Source organism: Anolis carolinensis, chromosome 6, assembly GCF_035594765.1.
Source record: "Anolis carolinensis isolate JA03-04 chromosome 6, rAnoCar3.1.pri, whole genome shotgun sequence".
Taxonomy (NCBI): domain Eukaryota; kingdom Metazoa; phylum Chordata; class Lepidosauria; order Squamata; family Dactyloidae; genus Anolis; species Anolis carolinensis.
In genome coordinates this window covers 81,973,416-81,992,622 of record NC_085846.1, presented here as the reverse complement: position 1 = coordinate 81,992,622, position 19,207 = coordinate 81,973,416, and the positions used below count along the sequence as shown (strand labels likewise).

Genomic DNA, 19,207 nt, shown 5'->3' with positions numbered 1-19,207 from the left:
GTTTTCGCTATTAGCTCTAGTTTTTGAGATACAGAACATATGCCACCTACCAAGCACAGAAAACCTTGAAACTAAAGCTGATGCAATCTATCCAATACAGTTGTCTGAATCAATGCCCCAAATAACCCCATGAACAGGCCTAAAAGCCAAGATATTAAGGGTTTGTTTTTTTTGGTTGGGCTGTGTCATTGTTTTGAGTTTGCAATGGAGTGATAGAATCCAAAGAACAATTCTCATTAGTACTGAATATTGAGATGCTTAGGTTGGAGTTAGACATTGGAGATCAGGGTCAAAACCCTAGTAAGTCAGGGCCCTTCCACACAACCCTATATCCCATAATATCAAGGCAGAAAATCCTACAATATCTGCTTTGTCTGAGTCCACACTGCCATATATTCCAGTTCAAAGCAGAAAATGTGGAATGTTCTGCTTTGATATTCTGGAATATAGGGTTGTGTGGAAGGGCCTTCAGAAACACTTGAAGGCTCACAACAAGCTAAATCTGAGATTGCAAACAGTAGACCAGCACTTCTGAAAATCACCAATCGTTCCAGATAATTTATGGAATCCACTATTTCACAAATAATTGGAGCTATACTACCTGGAATATTTATATTTCCATTCTGATGCATCTTTTTGATGCTTCAGTTCATGCATTATCTCTCAAGAATGACCAGGGAATAAGCAAACCAGGGATTAGAAACAAGAGGGTGCTATGCTGATATCAGAAACAATAGGCACAATCTTACTGCTAGTCCCAGCTAGAGACAGACACATTGAATCAATGGGCTATATTCAAATTCCTTTTTTGTCTTTTTTCAGCATATAAACATACAAAGGAACACTGTGGCACCTCTTGAGGAGAATTCATCTAGACCCAGAGATACTACTAGATTCTTAACTATCTTTTAATGAATCAATAGGATTCACTTATGGAAGTTTACCATTCAGCTGAGCCAATGGGTCTGCTTTATTTGAAACTAAACAATAGAATCAAAGCGATTCCTCCCCCCTCTTCTTTGTCCTCCTGCTTACCTCCAGATAGAGGTCCAATACAAAGGATATAATCTTCTAAATCTAATATCCAGAACACATCTCCAGTCAAGGCCCAAAGGGGAAAAAAGATAAGGAATTTGAAATCTAATGCTGAAACATTCCTAATATTCAAAATAAAGAAAGTGGAGGGAGGTTTAGTGGGACCAGAGAACTGGGGTCGTTTTATTTCCAGCTCCGCACTAAATATAATAAATAACCGCACTAAAAGGTTACATTCATGAATTAGTTCATACATTTCGAAAACGCCTCACGTCTCGCCTTCCAGTTTGATGGGAAAATGGATTGGCGAGTGTGTGTGTGTGCATAGGAAATCAATCCCGTCGCCCAACAGAATTCTAGAAACACACTTCGAATTATGGCACCAATTCACCTCTCCGTGATATTATCCCCCCCTCCTCCCTTTTCATATTTCAAATATACTCTCAGGCGGCCCTGGAGGAAGAAGGCATGCATTTGCTATGACAGAACGAAAGGAAGAGGGGGAAAAACCCTCCTATCTGGTCTTTCAGGATTGTACTACCCCCGGATATTTTCGAAAAAAGAGTATATGACACACAAAATACACCCAGGTATATATTTGGAAGGGGGGCTGTGACAAGCATTGGGGTGGGAGGAGAGACAAGAGAAGATACAACCACAATTTCAAAGACACTGGTGGGAGAGAGAGAGAGAGAGAAAATCTTGGCCCTGAAAACGTTCCCATTCTGCAAGGGAACCACAAATTATAATTATAGGCATATTTGTCTCCCTATTGACAGACTATGTTCACAGGCGCGAAGAAGGTTATGCGCATATTCTTACCCCAAGCTCCAAGCTCTTCGTACCAAAACACCAAAGGGCAACGGGTTTCCTTTTCTGGACGACAAAGCTCCAAATCAGCTGGGATTATTTTGGGGGGAGGGGGGAAAGTGACGACAAGACACCCCTCCATGAATCAAGCTGGATCGAGGTGGGCTCATCTCCGACCCTTGAAGGCAACGACCAAGCAGCGCAGCCTATCAGGTGAAGAAGGAGAAGAAGTCTTTTTTTTCTGGGGACGAACTTGAGCCAAGAAGAGCCGCCCCCATCCGAGACCCCCCCCCCCCAAATCCCAAACAGGACATCGTTCTCATCTTCCTCCCAGATCTTTCTGATTAAAGTTCCAAAGGAGAGCTCACCAGGCAAAAATAATAATTAAAAAAATCCGAAAGTCTAAGGGGAGGGAGGGGGGAAAAAAGAGATCCGAGTAGTGTCTCATCCCCTGGCTTCTTTCTCCCCCCTTCTTGCCCGCTCCACACACCCGTCTCACTGGAGGGAAAGTCCAAATGTTTTGGATTACGGGACACCCTGACGCTCCCTCCCCGATTCACCATGGGTCACAGTGCAGTAATGACCGTGGGTTGTGCGTTGTAGGACTTGACCTTTACTACGTAGAAGAGGGCTCTTTCTTTCACGCTGCAGGAGGAGGGAGGGAGAGAGAGAGAGAGAAAGAGGGAGGGAGGGAGACAGGGAAGGGGTGGGCGGAGGAAAAGATGCTCTCCTTGGGGATCTTTCATCGGAAATCGGAGGGAAGAGCAGCAAAGGCCACTGGGGCTTTTTCCCCTCCCCACCTCCCCATGCAGCCATATTTGGTCTATTTCACCAATGCTGATTTCCCCAAAGCTTGGAGAGGTGACTCAGAAACACCCGGCAACGCTATTTATCCATAGTAATACCGTAGTAGAACTCATAGTCCTTTCCTTTAAAAAGAAACAAAACAAATAAAAGATGAGCCACAGCTCTACTCTCTCTACAGCTACGTTTGCCTCCTTATTTATACCTTTTCGCCCTCACCCCTTTCCCAAAGCGTTGGGTTATGGATCACATTTAATCAGCCAGGGTAGAAAAACTGTTGGAAATAGCAAACTCCCAAGCCTTTCACTATTCCATGTGTTGTCGAAGGCTTTCAGGGCCGGAATCACAGGGTTGTTGTGTGTTTTCAGGGCTGTAGCATGGCCATACAGCCTGGAAAACACACAACAATCCTTTCACTATTCATTTGATAATGTATATACAGTAAAGTCTCACTTATCCAAGCCTCGCTTATCCAAGTTTCTGGATTATCCAAGCCATTTTTGTAGTCAATGTTTTCAATATATCGTGATATTTTGGTGCTAAATTCGTAAGTGCAGTAATTACAACATAACATTACTCCGTATTGAACTGCTTTTTCTGTCTAATTTGTTGTAAAACATGATGTTTTGGTGCTTAATTTGTAAAATCATAACCTAATTTGATGTTTAATAGGCTTTTCCTTAATCTCTCCTTTTTATCCAAGATATTCACTTATCCAAGCTTCTTCTGGCCGTTTAGCTTGGATAAGTGAGACTCTACTGTATTTGCTAACCTATATTCTATGTCTATGTTGATTTACCAGTTTGACTGTAACTCTTTGGTGTGGGAGGAGTTATAGACATGTGATTTTACTGAGCATGTTCAGACTCAGGACTCCATTTTGTATTCAGTCTGTTTAACACCTCATTGGAGGTGGATGGGTCTGCTTTACACCTCACTGGAGGTGGATGCCTGTTGCTGTTTGGACTTCAATACAGAAGTATGTCTTATGAACTGTAGTGAATACAACTACTATATACCTAAACACTATGGATTATTGATTATAAATGATACCCTGTGTACTCAACTCACAGAGAATTACATCCTATCTCTAACTGAAGTTTAATAAGAAATGTGCCTGTATGGTGAATTAATACAATATATTTGTGAATAAACATGTTATTTTTCAAAGAAGACTTTGTTTTGTTTTTTTAATCTCCTAGTGCATATTTTAAACTAAGAGGTTTCAAGGGAGTGTATATCTTTTGGGCAACTGCAACTGCAATAACCTTCATCTGCTAACCAGATATATGTTAGTAGTGGCATGTCTTTGTCCTTGGCAGTTCAAAGACATGGTTCTTCAGTTTAACAACTGAGTTACCTGTGTGCCATTACATGAATGCTTATGAATATCACTTGTTTAAAGGATTGACTTCTAACAAGCTCATGCTTTTCGTGACTAGTGGTTTTCAAAAAGTGGTCTCCACATTTTCAAGGAGACTCCTATTTGCCAAACGGATATGACATCATTTTTCCTTTTTAATAAGTTTATGATTGCCATTTGTTTCCAAAGCGATATGTGCTCATAGGTACTGGGTGCAGTTATTTCCAATAAAAACATCAGGGAGAAATTATTTTTTCATTGTCATCATATTTTTTAAAAAAGAAAAGAAAAAAAGAAATATTGACTATGGATAAGAAACATATTGTCACTGAAGAAACATCTCCCTCCTCCCCACGTCCTGCCTTTCGGAAAAAAGCCCATGGAATGGGGAGAGTGGGGGGAGGGAGAAAAGGATCCCAAAACAATATCACACGAGAGAGAGAGAGAGAGAGAGAGAGAGAGAGAGAGAGAGAGAGAGAGAGAGATACCACGTGTATTAGCCGCTATTGTGAACACGCTTTTCGGTGGTAGCCAAAGAGATAGGCCTCACACAACTTTCAGTGTCTGTTGAAGAATTTTCCCCCAGTATCGCACAGCAAAATGAAGAGTTGCCCTGTTAATTCACTTTCCAAGGTCTCTTCCCCACTGATTCCAACGCCCTTGTTTCTGAAACGTGTTCCTGTCTATCATCTTTAGGCCTCTTCTATTTATTCCTTTTTTCTGTTCGTTTTTAATGTGCCACTGTTTTTGGAAGAAATATAAAAGTACAACAACAACAACAACATCAATAATAATAACAATGATGATGATGCAAAATGCATGGTGTTTGCAAATGCGGGCCCCAGTAGTGTCAACCCGCCCTCATTTAAAGTTCAGCCCTGAAATAGTTGCACTAAATATAGACATATATTCCTAGACACCTGTAAATAAAGCCATTTCCTGAAAAGCATCGCTTCTTGTTTATATCTCCTCCTTGCCAATCCTGGAAAGGGAAGTAGTTTTCAATCCAGAAACGTTGTGTAGGATAAGCTCGCCCATACTCTTGGACTCTTTGAAATGCGTTCCTGTCACCTTTTATTTCCGGTTGCACAAAACACTTTTATTGTTGCCAGGGATTTTTCGAAGGGGTTGATAGAGGATTATTATGGACCGGATCGACGTGGGAAGGAGAAAAGGGCTCCTCTGCAGCCTTTTTATGATCCTGCCTCTTTTTGTGAGATTTCTTTTAAGGAGGACAAGAATTCGGCATTTATACAAAACGCATGGGATTCTTGGATCTGGTGGCAGAGATGAGGGAAAGACTGGATCTAGACTGACAAATAAGGCAGTTTGAACTGCATTATCTGATCAGTGTAGCTTCATAGTAAACTGTATTATATGAGTTCACATTTATTACATAACGCAGTTCGAACTGCATTGTTAGCAGTGTAGATCCATCCAGCCTTACTTGGTCGGTTAAAATTACTGAGCTTGCCTTCGTAGCAATAATAATAATAATAGTAATAATAATAATAATAATAATTCATTAGATAATAACAATAAAAAATAACAGAGTATCTCAAAACCGAAACCGAAACGATTTTATTGATCAGCTAATTGGATTTATCAAAACAGACAATATAAACATAACATACAGTATACATCAAATCCACTAGAAATTATAAATATACAAATACAGATAGAAAAATTGGGGATGACCAACTGGAATCTCAAAATCCTGCTATTTCTGTAGGACAATTTTTATTGTTCTTGGCACACACACACCCCACCCAAAAAAATCTCAGTGGGAAGTCCATGCGGACATCCAAGATGTTGAATGAACTTCCTTCGTGATATATGTTCTTATAAAGCAGATATTACGCAAGTGCTTTAGGCTGCATGCGGCAGAAGAAAGTAAAAGAGGGGAAATGTGATTCAACAGCAATTTGTCCTTGAAAATAAATATATCAACGGTTTAAGGGTAAATGAAGGGCATAAATGTGTTGTCGAAGACTTTCGTGGCCGGAATCACCGGATTGCTGAGTTTTCCGGGCTGTATGGCTATGTCCCAGAAGCATTCTCTCCTGACTTTTGGCCCATACCTATGGCAGACATCCTCAGAGGTTGTGAGATATATTGGAAACTATACCTATTGTTTATATATCTGTAGAAGGTCCAAGGTGGGGGAAAGAACTCTTGTCTGGTGGAGGCAAGTATAAATGTTGCAATTAATCACCTTAATTAGCATTGGGAAGCATTGATTCAATTAGCATTGAAAATGGTGAATCCTTTGTTGGGAGGTGTTAGCTGGCCCTGATTGTTTCATGGCTGGAATTCTTCTATTTTCAGAATGTTGTTCTTTATATACCGTCCAGATTTTAGAGTTTTTTAAATACCTCTGAGGATGCCTGCCATAGATGTGGGCAAAATGTGAAGAGAGATACAGCCCGGAAAAATTAAAGCAACCCAGGCAATAAATCATAATAGGCATCCACCAAACGGGGACATCTGTGTATTGCGATTAAGGCAGCAAAACTGGACGATTGCGTGGAAAGCATGAATGCAAAACCAGGAATGAAACTCAGCCAAACATTTTCTCAAATGGGGAAAAGGGTGTGTGTACATTCCCATCCTTAATGCCAGTTATTTAGACGCTGGAAGTACCAATGAAAATCCTTTGGACTCTACTAGGAAGTAAATCCTATTGACTAGAATGAGATTCACTTTTGGGTGGACGTGGCCCTTTGTTATTTGTACACAATTGTATTTTTGACCGAAATACATCATATTAGTTAGAGGTGAGAGTGATTTTTATTTCGGTTGCAGTGGATACTTAGGACCTGGTCCACAAAATCTACAGTAGCAGGTTTTAACCCCGGCTTCCACCTGAGAAGGAAAACTGATCCCCGGTGGGCGACTTGAGAGTCATTTCTCTTGCAACCATTTGGACTTACTCCCAAGTAAACGTGTTGAGAGCCATGCTGTAAATCTGCCTGAGTCTAACCAGCTTGTTTAAATCAGTCGTGGATTTGTGTTAAAGGAGCCATTTCCCTTTTCCTGAATTTCATGGCATGCTGGAGATTATGCACACCGGAATATTCCCTCCTTTTAAAAAAAAAGCGCTCATGAAATGTTAAATTGAAGCGCTAATAAAATCTGTCCCCGAAATCGAAAGCCTGGTGAGCCATTTTAATCAAGTGAGAAACCCGTGTAAACTCATAGGCATACTCAGTCCTAAATACATTTATCTGGAAGTTGAATCCTATTGAAATAACAGAATTTGCTTCCAAACAAACCATTTGAGGACTAGAGTGTAAATCTATGGCTATTTCACAGAGTAAGGAGGAGGAGAAGTCTGAGAAAGAGTCAGCATATGATCAAAATTAGCAATTTTGAAAACACATAGGAAAAGATTTATTTTATTTTAAAGAGATTAATTAATACATACAGTCTATATTCTATTCTTCTCAAGTCTAGAATATATTATATGTTGTCGAAGGCTTTCATGGCCAGGATCACAGGGTTGTTGTATGTCTATCCTCTGAGCATGCCTGCCATAGATGTGGGCGAAACATCAGGAGAGAATACTCCTGGAACATGCCCATACAGCCCGAAAGACATACAACCATTATATATATAATATATATAATAATATATATTATATTCTAGACTTGTGAATGAAATGACCAGTAGAAAACACTGGTAATATAGGATACATTTCCTAGAAATTATCTCTGGAAAAAACCCAGAAACATATTTTATTTGCTCAAGACCATAAATTGGGTTACTTAGGCCTTTATCAATTATTAGATTCAGCTAGAGTAGTTTAATTGATTAATGGTTGATTTACAAAGTTCCCATTTATTCCATTTATGCTCAAGATGGGATTATCAAAACTTCTGTACAATTAAGTCCTTGTGGAACTATTAGTGAAGAAAGTCCTAACAGAAGTCCATTTGTAACTGTATCACTTTTAATTGAGTCTGAAGTATTTCCCCCCTTTCCTACATGTATTTATTTTATGCTGTAAACAATTTCAGAATACTTTATCATTCTGTTAATGACTTCATGGTAATCACTTTGTTGTTTGCTTTAGTTGATTTATGATTATGATGATGAATTGTATTCTGTGTTTTTGCTGTTTTAGAAAAACATACATGTAAATATGAAAAAAAGAACCTGCCTGCCATATTAAAGTATGGGTTTTATTTTTGCGAAAAGATTACATACAAATTAAAGACATAAATAAAGTAAGGCAATGATGACAAACCTAACCCACACTGGTTTTGATGGGTCTGCTCTGAGTCCATGGCCACATCTCCATTGCCACATAATACAATTTCAGAATGCAGTTTAACATTTTGACAATCTAACTCAGGGTGGATCTACACTATCAAATAATGCAGTACAAAGTGCATCATTTTGAGACCCAGCCTTGGTTTAGAATAAGACTATGTTCTCCTGAACAACTCATGGACAATTAGCACTTTCATTCTCTCCTGTGAGCCATGGAGGCATTTTATGATGGCTTTAGTAATGGTCTATTTTTGTGGTCAGATAACTAAAGGTTATTATCTTATTTGCCTTGAACAAAGGGAAAGAAAAGGATAGTACTTAAAATATTCACTGGATTCATAAGGATGGCTTTCAATGAGTGAAAAAGCATCAGAGATTATTTTTTCACTACAATTTGTGTTAACCTTAAGGCTGTTAGACTGGTACTAGTTGCTCTTGAGGCCTAGTACAAAACCCCCACTTTTGCATAGAATTAAGATTAAAGGAGTCTTCCAATAAATTGTACAGACGCCAGTGAAAAATTAAAGAGCAATGTGTGGGAAATCCACCTTTCATTTCAGTCTGTATAGGATTCACCAGGTGTAATTACAAAAATCACCAGGGAAATGAAATGAAATAAAGACATGTATTGTTCATACATTCCATTGCTCACTTCTCACTTTGTTCACTTCTCTCCCACCAAGAAAACTTCATGTCAGTGTGTATGTTTGTATGTGTAATTTGCCAACCTGCCTGGGGCAATAGAGTAAATTAAATCTATTTCCATTTTATATTACTTGTGGGGAGAGAGGATCTATTCTTCCTGTTTGTCTCTTATATATAAAGGTTTTCCAGTTTAAATATCAGACAGAAGAAGTTATATAAATGTCTGTGCGAGTCATTTTCACAGAGTGTGGTTAAACTTCAAAGTCAACATCTCAAAGGAGGAGGAGGAGATATTTCCCAATCCTATTACTCACAATTAATTTAACTAATGTTGTCAGGTAAGACTATGGGCAGTCCTGTGGGACTACATCCAGTGAGTGTATTTATAGGTTCAGGCTTATAATAATGTGGCACAGACTTGTTGTAAAGCAATCCTATATTCCCAGGGTTGGATTAGGAAAAACTGGATACAAATCTCCAAAATTCCATTAAGCTCACTGGGTAATTTTAACCCACTCTCATTAGCTCTTGAGTTTTCCTTGAAGATAGGTTGTGATGATAAATGTAGAGAGGAGGGCTCTGTATACCATCTTTCACTCTCAAGGAAGGGAGGAATATACATGAAACTGGCAAATAAATGAATGAATGACTGGACACTTTTTCCATATATTATATGTATATAGAAAACACTATTAGCATAATGAAGTACATTGGCTCATTTACTAGAAAATAAACACAACCCACCTCTGGTCCGCTGATATTGCTTTATAGCCATGAAATGTTACATCTGTCACAAACAAAAATAAAAATATGAAACCTGAGAATATGGGCCACCTTAATGTTCGGCTATATCTCCTTGGACACATCTACATTGTAGAATTAATTCAGTTTGACACCACTTTAACTGATATGGCTTAATACTGTGGAATCCTGAGATTTGTAATTTGGGGAGGCCTCAGTATTCTTCTGCAAAGAAGATTTTGTAAAACTACACCTCCCATGGCAGCTAAAGTGTGGTCCTACTGCATTAATGCTGCTGGATAGATGCAACCCTCTAGGTACATTTAGTTTAATCACAGACATGCACTCATGCTATTTGGCCAGTTTCTTTATTTCTAGAAATGTTCCATCCTTAGAAACTGAATTAAAAACTTTAAAATTGCAGCCAATTCCATAGGACACAGGAGTACCTAGTGGCATTAAGTTTCGCTCAGCAGAGAAAACAAATTACCCCTTTATGACTCAGACAACAAAGAGTTGGACTCTAATGTCAGATACTCCAATAGAGACCTGGAAAAAGCCCTGGTCTGGAATTCAAGGACTGCAACTGAGAGGAATTAATCTTACACATGAGATACTACCCACTTAGATGGTCTCTTGCATAGAGTAGGAGCTGAGAGAAGACCGTCCTACTTACCGGGTATCATGGTGTGTCCTGACAACAGCTACAAGGTGTTCTTAGTAGACTTTTGCAGTGAAGGAAGGATCAAACAAAAAGCAACCAGGATTGTATTCTCGTCCTGGTGAAAAGGAGTTTGACTACAAACAGTAAAGGAACCTAAACCCCTTGTTCCTGAAAGAGATATTCAGAAGTGCAACAGGCAAATTCATGTGTACTTTGCAATGTATACTTGAAAATTAACTAATGAATTCATGTTAACATCAATATAACAAAGCGAGGAATTCTTTTATTTCTCATTAAAGGTTTCAGGAATGGAGGGCTCCCAATAATATCTTTTAAATCCAAAGCCATTCAGGCCTCAACAATGCTATTACCAAAACCAAAAACCACAACTTCCCCAAATGGTCTTCATCATTTGCAACGTCTTCAATTTCCAAATATGAGTCACTAAAAACATTTTTAAAAGGGACTTCCACAGTTAATTCCAATGTATGTCTAATTAATTATTTTAATTCTAAAAAGTTTAAACTTATTCTAATGCTCCTCTTCATTGGCTGAGATCTAGTAATGTTTAGAATGATCCTGCAGCAAAGTAAATCAACATATAGGGATATTTTTTAATTCTAATATTTCAGCTCCATTGTCTTGTGATTGGAGAAGATAGGCAACCTTAAGCAAGTTTATGGGATTTTTTTAATTGCTGGGTATTTTTGTCAGATAAATTGAAATAGCCTTTTACTTTTTTCTGTCATCAAAATTGTTGTAAAAAGGGTACACATAATATCACGTTCAACTAGTTAACTTTTCCTAGGATATTATTCACCATTCTGAAATATTGTTATGTGGCTCTATACTGAGAGTATCAGGGGTTTTTTTTGCTCATTTTCCTCTTGTCTCAGGTGATTTCCAATCTATAACTTTGAAAAGTTGAAAAGTCAATTATAAATTTGAAAAGTAAAAAAGTAAATGTGTGATGTTATAAACAAAGAGGACTGAATCTTGTTAAACCCATGGGGAATAAACACATTGAATGAAGTACTGAATGATTAGTTAACATATAGGTAAGTCAATTGATTCAGAAGGCCCCCTAACTTAGACATCATAAAAAGATTCAAGCCTAATATATTGGAACAAACTTTTGAGCCAGGAATCCTTGGATACTTTTATGTTATATATGCTATGTGTAAAGTTCTGCAGATTCTCTCTCTGTCTGTATACATGCACACATACATGAATGAGATATATAGAAATGCAGGCATATATATCTGAGGCCCCTTCCACACAGCTGAATAAAATCCCACATTGTCTGCTTTGAACTGGAATATATGGCAGTGTGGACTTAGATAACCCAGTTCAAGGCAGATATTGTGGGATTTTCTGCCTTGATATTCTGGGTTATATGACTGTGAGGAAGACCCCTGTGTGATTGTGGGTGGAGTGATTTGAGTGTCCGACCTACAACTCTAGAAACCAGGATTTGAATCCCTTGAAGGCATTGACTTTGGGCATGTCACCCAGCCTCAGAGGGCAATGGAAAACCCCTCTTGCCAAGAAAACCCCATGATTGGGGGCCCTTCCACACAGCCCTATATCCCAGAATATCAAGGCATAAAATCCCACAATCTCTCCTTTGAACTGGCTATCTGAGTCCACACTCAGATAATGTGGGATTTTCTTCCTTGATATTCTGAGATATAGGGCTGTGTGGAAGGGCCCAGGATCACCTTAGGCTTGCTATAAGTGTGAAATCTTGAAGGCACACAGCAAAGAACTCTATTATAGATGCCTTGTTAAATTGATATTGACCCTGAGGAAATGGCAATGCAAGAGGCACTATCTTTAGGCACCTTTCTCTTTACCCAGATAGCCTGTGCTAATAGTACTAATTGCTGTTTGTATTTATTTTTTAACTTAACTCCTGCAAGAACCTTTGAGAAGTCAGTGCCTAGTTAGGACAGAATTAACAGCACATACTCAGTAGGCCCTGATCACCACTCAACCCAAAGAAAGCCCAATAGATGTTGATATGAAATAAGATGAAGACTAAAATAATTGCAGGCCAGGATGTGTCCCAGCATCCAACTGGCTCTTCTAACACTGAAACACCAACCTTGCTTGATTTCTTGCCTGAGCTGCAGTGTGGACAAAGCTGAAGTGAAAACACGAGGTGGCGCCCTTGATCCACTAATCCAGAAGAAGACCATTCACGAGCTGTCAAAAGTCAAGGTCACAAATTGTCTTTCCCCCCACCCTCAACAAGGTCAAGGTTTAAGGCCTTCCTAGCCCTGCCATTTCAACAAATACCAAACTCCCCCCCCCCCCCCCAAATCCCTTTTAACCAGCTCTAGTAATAAACCTTAAATACTACTCACTCTTTGCATTTGTGGTCTAACAACTGTTTTTCATTTTGGAAGAGGTGCGTATGCCCTACTTTTATATCTCTTTTTCCCCCTTCTAAAATTTGACTCTTTAACCCTACTGAAACATTTATAGTTTAGTAAAGCTAGTTATCATGCATTTATTCTCAGTGTCATGCAATTTACAGGGAAAATATGAACCATATCAGCAATTCAATAGAAACTCTACCAGGCCTACAAGCAAAGTGAATTCTTCAGGAGATGCTTATATAAGTGGGAGGGGATCAATAAAGGAGGGTTTATTCACATTTTATCACAGTGACTGTTTTATTAACAATTTGAACTCTAGCATCTATCTACAGCACTTAAATTTCCATTTTCAGTAAAAATATATATAAAAAGGAGGGTGCACAAATACATTTTCACAGTGCGCTGATTTTTTTTATTATTATTACTGTATTATATTTACAAGATAGCATCTTATGGTGTATAGGAAAAAAGTAGTGTGCTGGTTGAAATAACTGATCTGGTTTTGGGGGGAAAGTGCTGTGAAATGGATTCCTACACTTTCTACCCAGTCTCATAACTGTAAAACCAAGAAGAAAAAAGGACTAATTACTCATAGATCAAAATATAAAATATAGAAATCAAACTATCTCTGGGAAGCGAAATATATTTGATGGGGTTCTTTGAGAATGTTTCTCACAGAAAAGGGAGCATTCTTCCCAACATTCATGTGCTTCTCTTTATTGGAGGCGCACATGGATTAAAATAAGAATTTGTGGGATTTACACCATTTTATAATTGCTTAACATCACTAAAATTGACAAGCTGGAGCAACTCTTTCCAAATTTCTGAAATACACATTATCCCCACTGAGTTTTTGTATCAAAAATATGAAATACTGAAAAAAATTAAAGATATTTTCAAGAAAGGCCCCTCCCTCTGTTTTTGGTATATGTCCCCCCAATAGTTTGTGTTGCTTTAAATTTTTATCCAAGATGAGTTCTCCTCAGAGTTATACTCATATTGCTGTGTTTGTAATGCTTATTCAGTACCTTCCTCGAAAAAAGAAAGAAAGAAAACATAGAATACATTGCTTTAACATAATACAGTAATTGTACTTTTCCTGCACTATGTTCACCTGAGCAACCATTCCGCATGCTTTTTTTTTTGACAGCAATTTATGGAATTGAATTATGCACATATATATGCACACTTGCATTTTTTGAAAAAAAAAATCAAATTTTAGTCCTAAATAGTGTCCTAGAAAAGTCATAGTCATACTTACACGCTTTTCAACCAAAAAAAGTATATTTTTCTTTCAAATCTGAAACTGAAATATCTCTGCTTTGGGCATTTGGAGCCATTACAATGGTCTCTTGTGGGTATCAGGGCGAACTGTCAAGTCTCAACAGCAATTCTATGACCCATACTTATTCAAAAGCCATTTCCCCAGAGACACAGAGTTCTTGCGAAAGAAGAAGTTCATCGTCTTGTCTTTTTAATTATTATTATTATAATTACTATTATTATTATTATTTGATTCTGGACCAAAAAAGAGAGTTTTCAGGCCTCCGAGCAGCTGCATTTCCACTTAATCCATTAACTGGTCGTCTTCAATTTGTTGATGACTTTTTTTTCTTTAACCCTTCTGTTTTGGAACCAGATTGTGACTTGCCTCTCTGAGAGATTTGTAGTGGCTGATATCCTTCTCCGCTTGTCCTTGGTAATGAATTTATTTGTAGCGTATTCCCTTTCGAGTTCTTTTAACTGGACCTTGGTGTAAGGCACGCGTTTCTTTCTCCCACGTCGGTAGGAGTTGGCATCGGAAGGATGGGAAACCACGTCTGGAAACAGAAAAACAGCACAGGAAGGCAGGCATTATTGACTATTATTTTGTTTAAAGCCACCAGCCTGGTTACTGATCCCTAGTATTTTCTTTCAAGCTGAAAGGATTGGGCTAAACTCCGCTGTGCTTCCACCGACAGAGTTACGGTAGTTTCTAAATTCTCCTTCCAAAAGGTGGGCTTTCCTCTCCCTCACCGTTTCACATTAAAGGCTTTCGGGAAATTATACGCAGCTTTAATAACCTATGAAGTGTGGGAGCGGAGACTTTGGTGGAACAGAGCCTGTATTAACCCTTTTTCCAAACTGATTTTCTTTCTCCTAATCCACAGAAAATGATTTAAAAACCCCAACTATGCCTCTATTCTCAATTACTGTGGCCAACAAAGAAATAAAATAATCAATACAGCTCGAAAGAGGGGAGGCGGAGGAGAGGCTGCTGGTCGGAATAATTTAAGAGAAGGACCAGAAAGAAACCAAACGCATCGAGATGAGTCTCCTGAACTTGAAAGAGTAACATTTTTTGCACTGAGAGAGACTTGATACTACAGTAACGCGACTAGACTTTTGCTCAGGGCAAGAAAAGGGAGCTTCAGTTTTGTTATATGGACAGGACCAGGGGAGAGGGAACCCTGCTCCAACCAAAATGGCTGATGGTAACATCAGGGAATGCGGCACTAATACGTTGAAAAGTGGGAGCTCACTTGAATACAATCTGATTTTTGCCGAGAAGGCTGTTTTGAAGCAAATCCCTCCGTTTGCAATGGGGCTCCGCTTCCACGCAGAAGTGGAGGGGGAAAAGTCAAGGGCTGAAATAAACAGCAGGACTGGAGTATTAAAAAAAGCCAGCCAGAGAAAAGGGAAGACAAGGGAGCAGCACCCCCTTTTCTTAACCAGAGAAGCTGAGCCTTGGGTAAAGGGCAGCAGACTTGCCTTTCTTAGCGAACGATCCTCCAATGCTATCCCTCATTTGCCCTAAGAGAAGTGGGCATGAGGAAAGGGTGACTCGACAAAGGACGTCCTTTAATAGCTGTAGTGGTAGTAATAATAATAATAATGACTAGCGAAGGGTCGTCTTCAGATATGATATTATTATTACTATTAGAGTATTTTAAAAAAACTCTAAAACCAGGACAGTAAATAAAGAACAACACTCTGAAAACAGGGGAATTCCAAGCGTGAAACAATCAGGACCAGCTAACACCTCCCAACAAAGGATTCCCCCAGGCAGGAATCAGCCAGGCTTTGAAGCTGCAAGGCCTTTCAATGCTAATCAAGGGGATTAATTGCAATATTCACACATGCCTCCAACAGACAAGAGTTCTTTCTCCCACCCTGGTCTTTCCACAGATATATAAACCTCCCTGACATAATTTCCAACAAACCTCACAACCGCTGAGGATGCCTGCCATAGATGTGGGCGAAACGTCAGGAGAGAATATGTCAGGAAAACGTCAGGAATATGGCCATGCAGCCCGGAAAACTCGCAGCAACCCTATTATTATTATTATTATTATTATTATTATTGTTGTTGTTGTTGTTATTGTTATTATTTAAACCGCTTTGAGTACCCCCAGGGGTGAGAAAAGCGGTATAGAAATGCAGATAATATAATAATAATAATAATAATAATAATAATAATAATAATAATAATAATAATAATAATAATAATACAGCTTTGAGTCCCCCCAGGGGTGAGAAAAGCGGTATAGAAATGCAGATGATGATAATAATAATAATAATAATAATAATAATAATAATAATAATAATACAGCTTTGAGTCCCCCCCCCCCCAGGGGTGAGAAAAGCGGTATAGAAATGCAGATGATGATGATAATAATAATAATAATAATAATAACAGAGGAAAGTGTCAGCCTACATCCTCAACCTAGCTAAGAAGGAGTCGCCAACCTCCAATGCTTTCCCTAATTTTATGCTAAGGGCGCATAGTGTCGCCAATGGGGAAGGACAACTGGAGAAGAGGCACCATTGAGATGTTCTTGTTGTTAGTTATTACTATTGCTATTACTATTTCTATGGAGAGAAGAGATCCTATGACACAAGGCATACAACGCAGCCCTTCCTAGCTAAGTAGACGATGGAGGAGGACAAGCAGAGAGCCTCCAACTCCCTCTCTAATTTTGCCCTAAGACAAGGGCTCATAGAATCGCCAATGGAGAAGAATGTGGAAATATCATCATCATTATCATCATAATTAGGGAAACCGATCCTGTGGTACAAGACATCCAATCCAGGCCTTCCTTGCTAGGTTGAGAATGTAGGAGATGAAGTCTGCATCCTCCAATACCATGCCCAACTTTGCCCTTAAAAAAGAAGGGCGCATAGGATCACCTAGAGAGAAGGATAGCTGGAGAAGGAGCGCCTTGCGATATTATTATTATTATTATTATTATTATTATTATTATTATTATTATTATTATTGAAACGATCTCGAGGTACGAGGCATACAACCTATCCCATTTCCTAGCTAGGAGAAATCGCATGGGATCACCAATGAGGAAGGAAGCTTGGGGAAAGGGACCTCATTATTATTATTATTATTATTATTATTATTATTATTATTAAAATAATAATAATTGGGGAAAGCGATTCTGTGGCATAAGGCAAGTCTGGAGAAGAAGCGTCCTTGATATACTATTGTAATATTATTATATACATATACATAGGGGAAAGTGATCCTGTGGCACTTGGCAAGGTTGGAGAAGGAGCGTCCTTGATATATTATTTTATTATTAATTAATTTACTGTACTTATACCCCGGCCTTCTCACCCCCGAAGGGGGAATCAGGGCGACTTGCAAACTATGGCAATAATTCAATGTCAGTTTCAGACAAGTCTATTCTTCTCCTTATTATTATATTAATTGGGGAAAGTGATCCTGTTGAACAAGGCAAGGTTGGAGAAGGAGCTCCTTGATATATTATTGCATTATTATTATTATTATTATTATTATTATTATTATTATTATTATTATTATTATTATCATCTTACTTGGGGAATGCGATACTGTGGCACAAAGCAAGGTTGGCAAAGGGGGGGGGGGTCCTTGATATATTATTGTATTATTACTGTATTAATTGGGGAAAGCGATCCTGTGGCACCAGGCAAGGTTGGAAAAGAAGCTCCTTGATATATTATTGTATTATTATTATTATCATTAAATTGGGGAAAGTGATCCTGTGGCACAAGGCAAGGTTGAAGAAGAAGCTTCTTGATATATTATTGCATTATTATTATTATTATTATTATTATTATTATTATTATTATTATTATTGAGGAAAGCGATCCTGTGGCCCAAGGCAAGATTGGAGAAGAAGCTCCTTGATATTATTATTATTATTATTATTATTATTATTATTATTATTATTATTATTATTATTGAGGAAAGCGATCCTGTGGCCCAAGGCAAGGTTGGAGAAGAAGCTCCTTGATATATTATTGCATTATTATTATTATTATTATTATTATTATTATTATTATTATTATTGAGGAAAGCGATCCTGTGGCCCAAGGCAAGGTTTGGAGAAGGGGCACCCCTGAGTTATAATTATTGTTGTTATTATGATGAGCTCCTCGGCAGGCGGCTCTGTCCCCAAGGGAAGGAAGGGCCCGCAGGCAGGTGCATTTACCGGGGAGAGTCGACTTCCAGAGGTGGGGCGGCTGGTTCTGCTCCTTGGGGCAGTAGACCTGCCCGTTCCAGCCGTTGGCGATGGCCCAGGGCTGGTGGTAGCCCTCCATGAGCATGGAGTCGTGCCGGGGCTCTCCGCGCCCGCCCAGGCCGGGCACCACGGGCATATCCAGGTAGCCGGGCACGGGCTGGTGGTAGGGCCCGGCCGGGTAGCCCTGGTAGAAGGCGAACTCCTTGGCGCGGGAGCTGAAGTCCTCCCCGGCGGCGGCGGCGGCGGAGGTGTCCATGTACTTGTCGGCGAAGGCGGCGGCGGCGGGCTGGGCGCAGGACTTGAGCGGCGGCGGGGGCGGCGGCGGCGGGGGCGCGTTGTGCGGGTGGTGGTTCATGCCGCAGGGGAAGTAGCCGCTGCCGAAGTAGCCGTAGGGCAGGGCGGCGGGGCCCGGGGGGCTCTGCACGGCGGCGGAGCAGGGGCTGCACTGCTTGACAGCCGGGCCGGGCTCGGCCATGACCGCCGAGGGCGCCTCGCTGGGGGAGGAGTAGGCGGCCGGGCCGGGGCCCATCAGGTTGCGGCACTGGTTGGCGGCCACCAAGTTGGAGCCCCCGCCCGCCGCCGCCGCCGCCGCCGCCACCGCCGCGTGGAAGCCGGCTTCCATGTTCTTGTTGATCTCCTCCAGGCTGCTGTTGTCGTAGAGGAACATGACGGGCTCGATCCAGCGGGGATGGAGGAGCACGGAGGCTGTCATAGCCCGATCCGCATCGAGGACGCGAGGCGCGTGGCTCTTTTTTAAAAGCCCCACAGACTGAAAAAAGAGATCCTCGATCTCCCCGAGTTGACCAAGGGGGCTGACGCGGCAGGGTCGCGCCAGGAGGCGGCCCATTGGACGGGCCCGGCCCACGTGATATGCAAAGCGGCCCGATAAACATCTCGCAGGCAGAAAGAGAGGGGAGATAATTAAATCATGTCCTAATCGCGGCGGGGCTGGGATTTCGGACGCGGACGGGGCCCCCCTTTGGCCCCT

General features: G+C 40.2%; 1 protein-coding gene across 1 annotated transcript; it reads right to left on the bottom strand.

The window, feature by feature from the left end:
• Positions 1-12,999: 12,999 nt before the first annotated feature.
• hoxa13 (homeobox A13) lies at positions 13,000-18,987 on the bottom strand. The gene is made up of 2 exons (XM_062957307.1): positions 18,190-18,987; positions 13,000-14,541 (listed from the first exon to the last, which is right to left on the bottom strand). Exons 1-2 carry the CDS (start codon positions 18,929-18,931, stop codon positions 14,297-14,299), a joined length of 987 nt encoding a protein of 328 aa, XP_062813377.1. The 5' UTR covers positions 18,932-18,987; the 3' UTR covers positions 13,000-14,296.
• Between the last annotated feature and the right edge of the window lie 220 nt (positions 18,988-19,207).

Bases quoted from the DNA above. Each gene is read 5' to 3' on its own strand.
- hoxa13 (XM_062957307.1), bottom strand. From the start codon at position 18,931: ATGACAGCCTCCGTGCTCCTCCATCCCCGCTGGATCGAGCCCGTCATG. The intron at 14,542-18,189 runs GTAAATGCACCT...TTCTGTTTCCAG, and splicing joins CTGGAAGTCGACTCTCCCCG to ACGTGGTTTCCCATCCTTCC.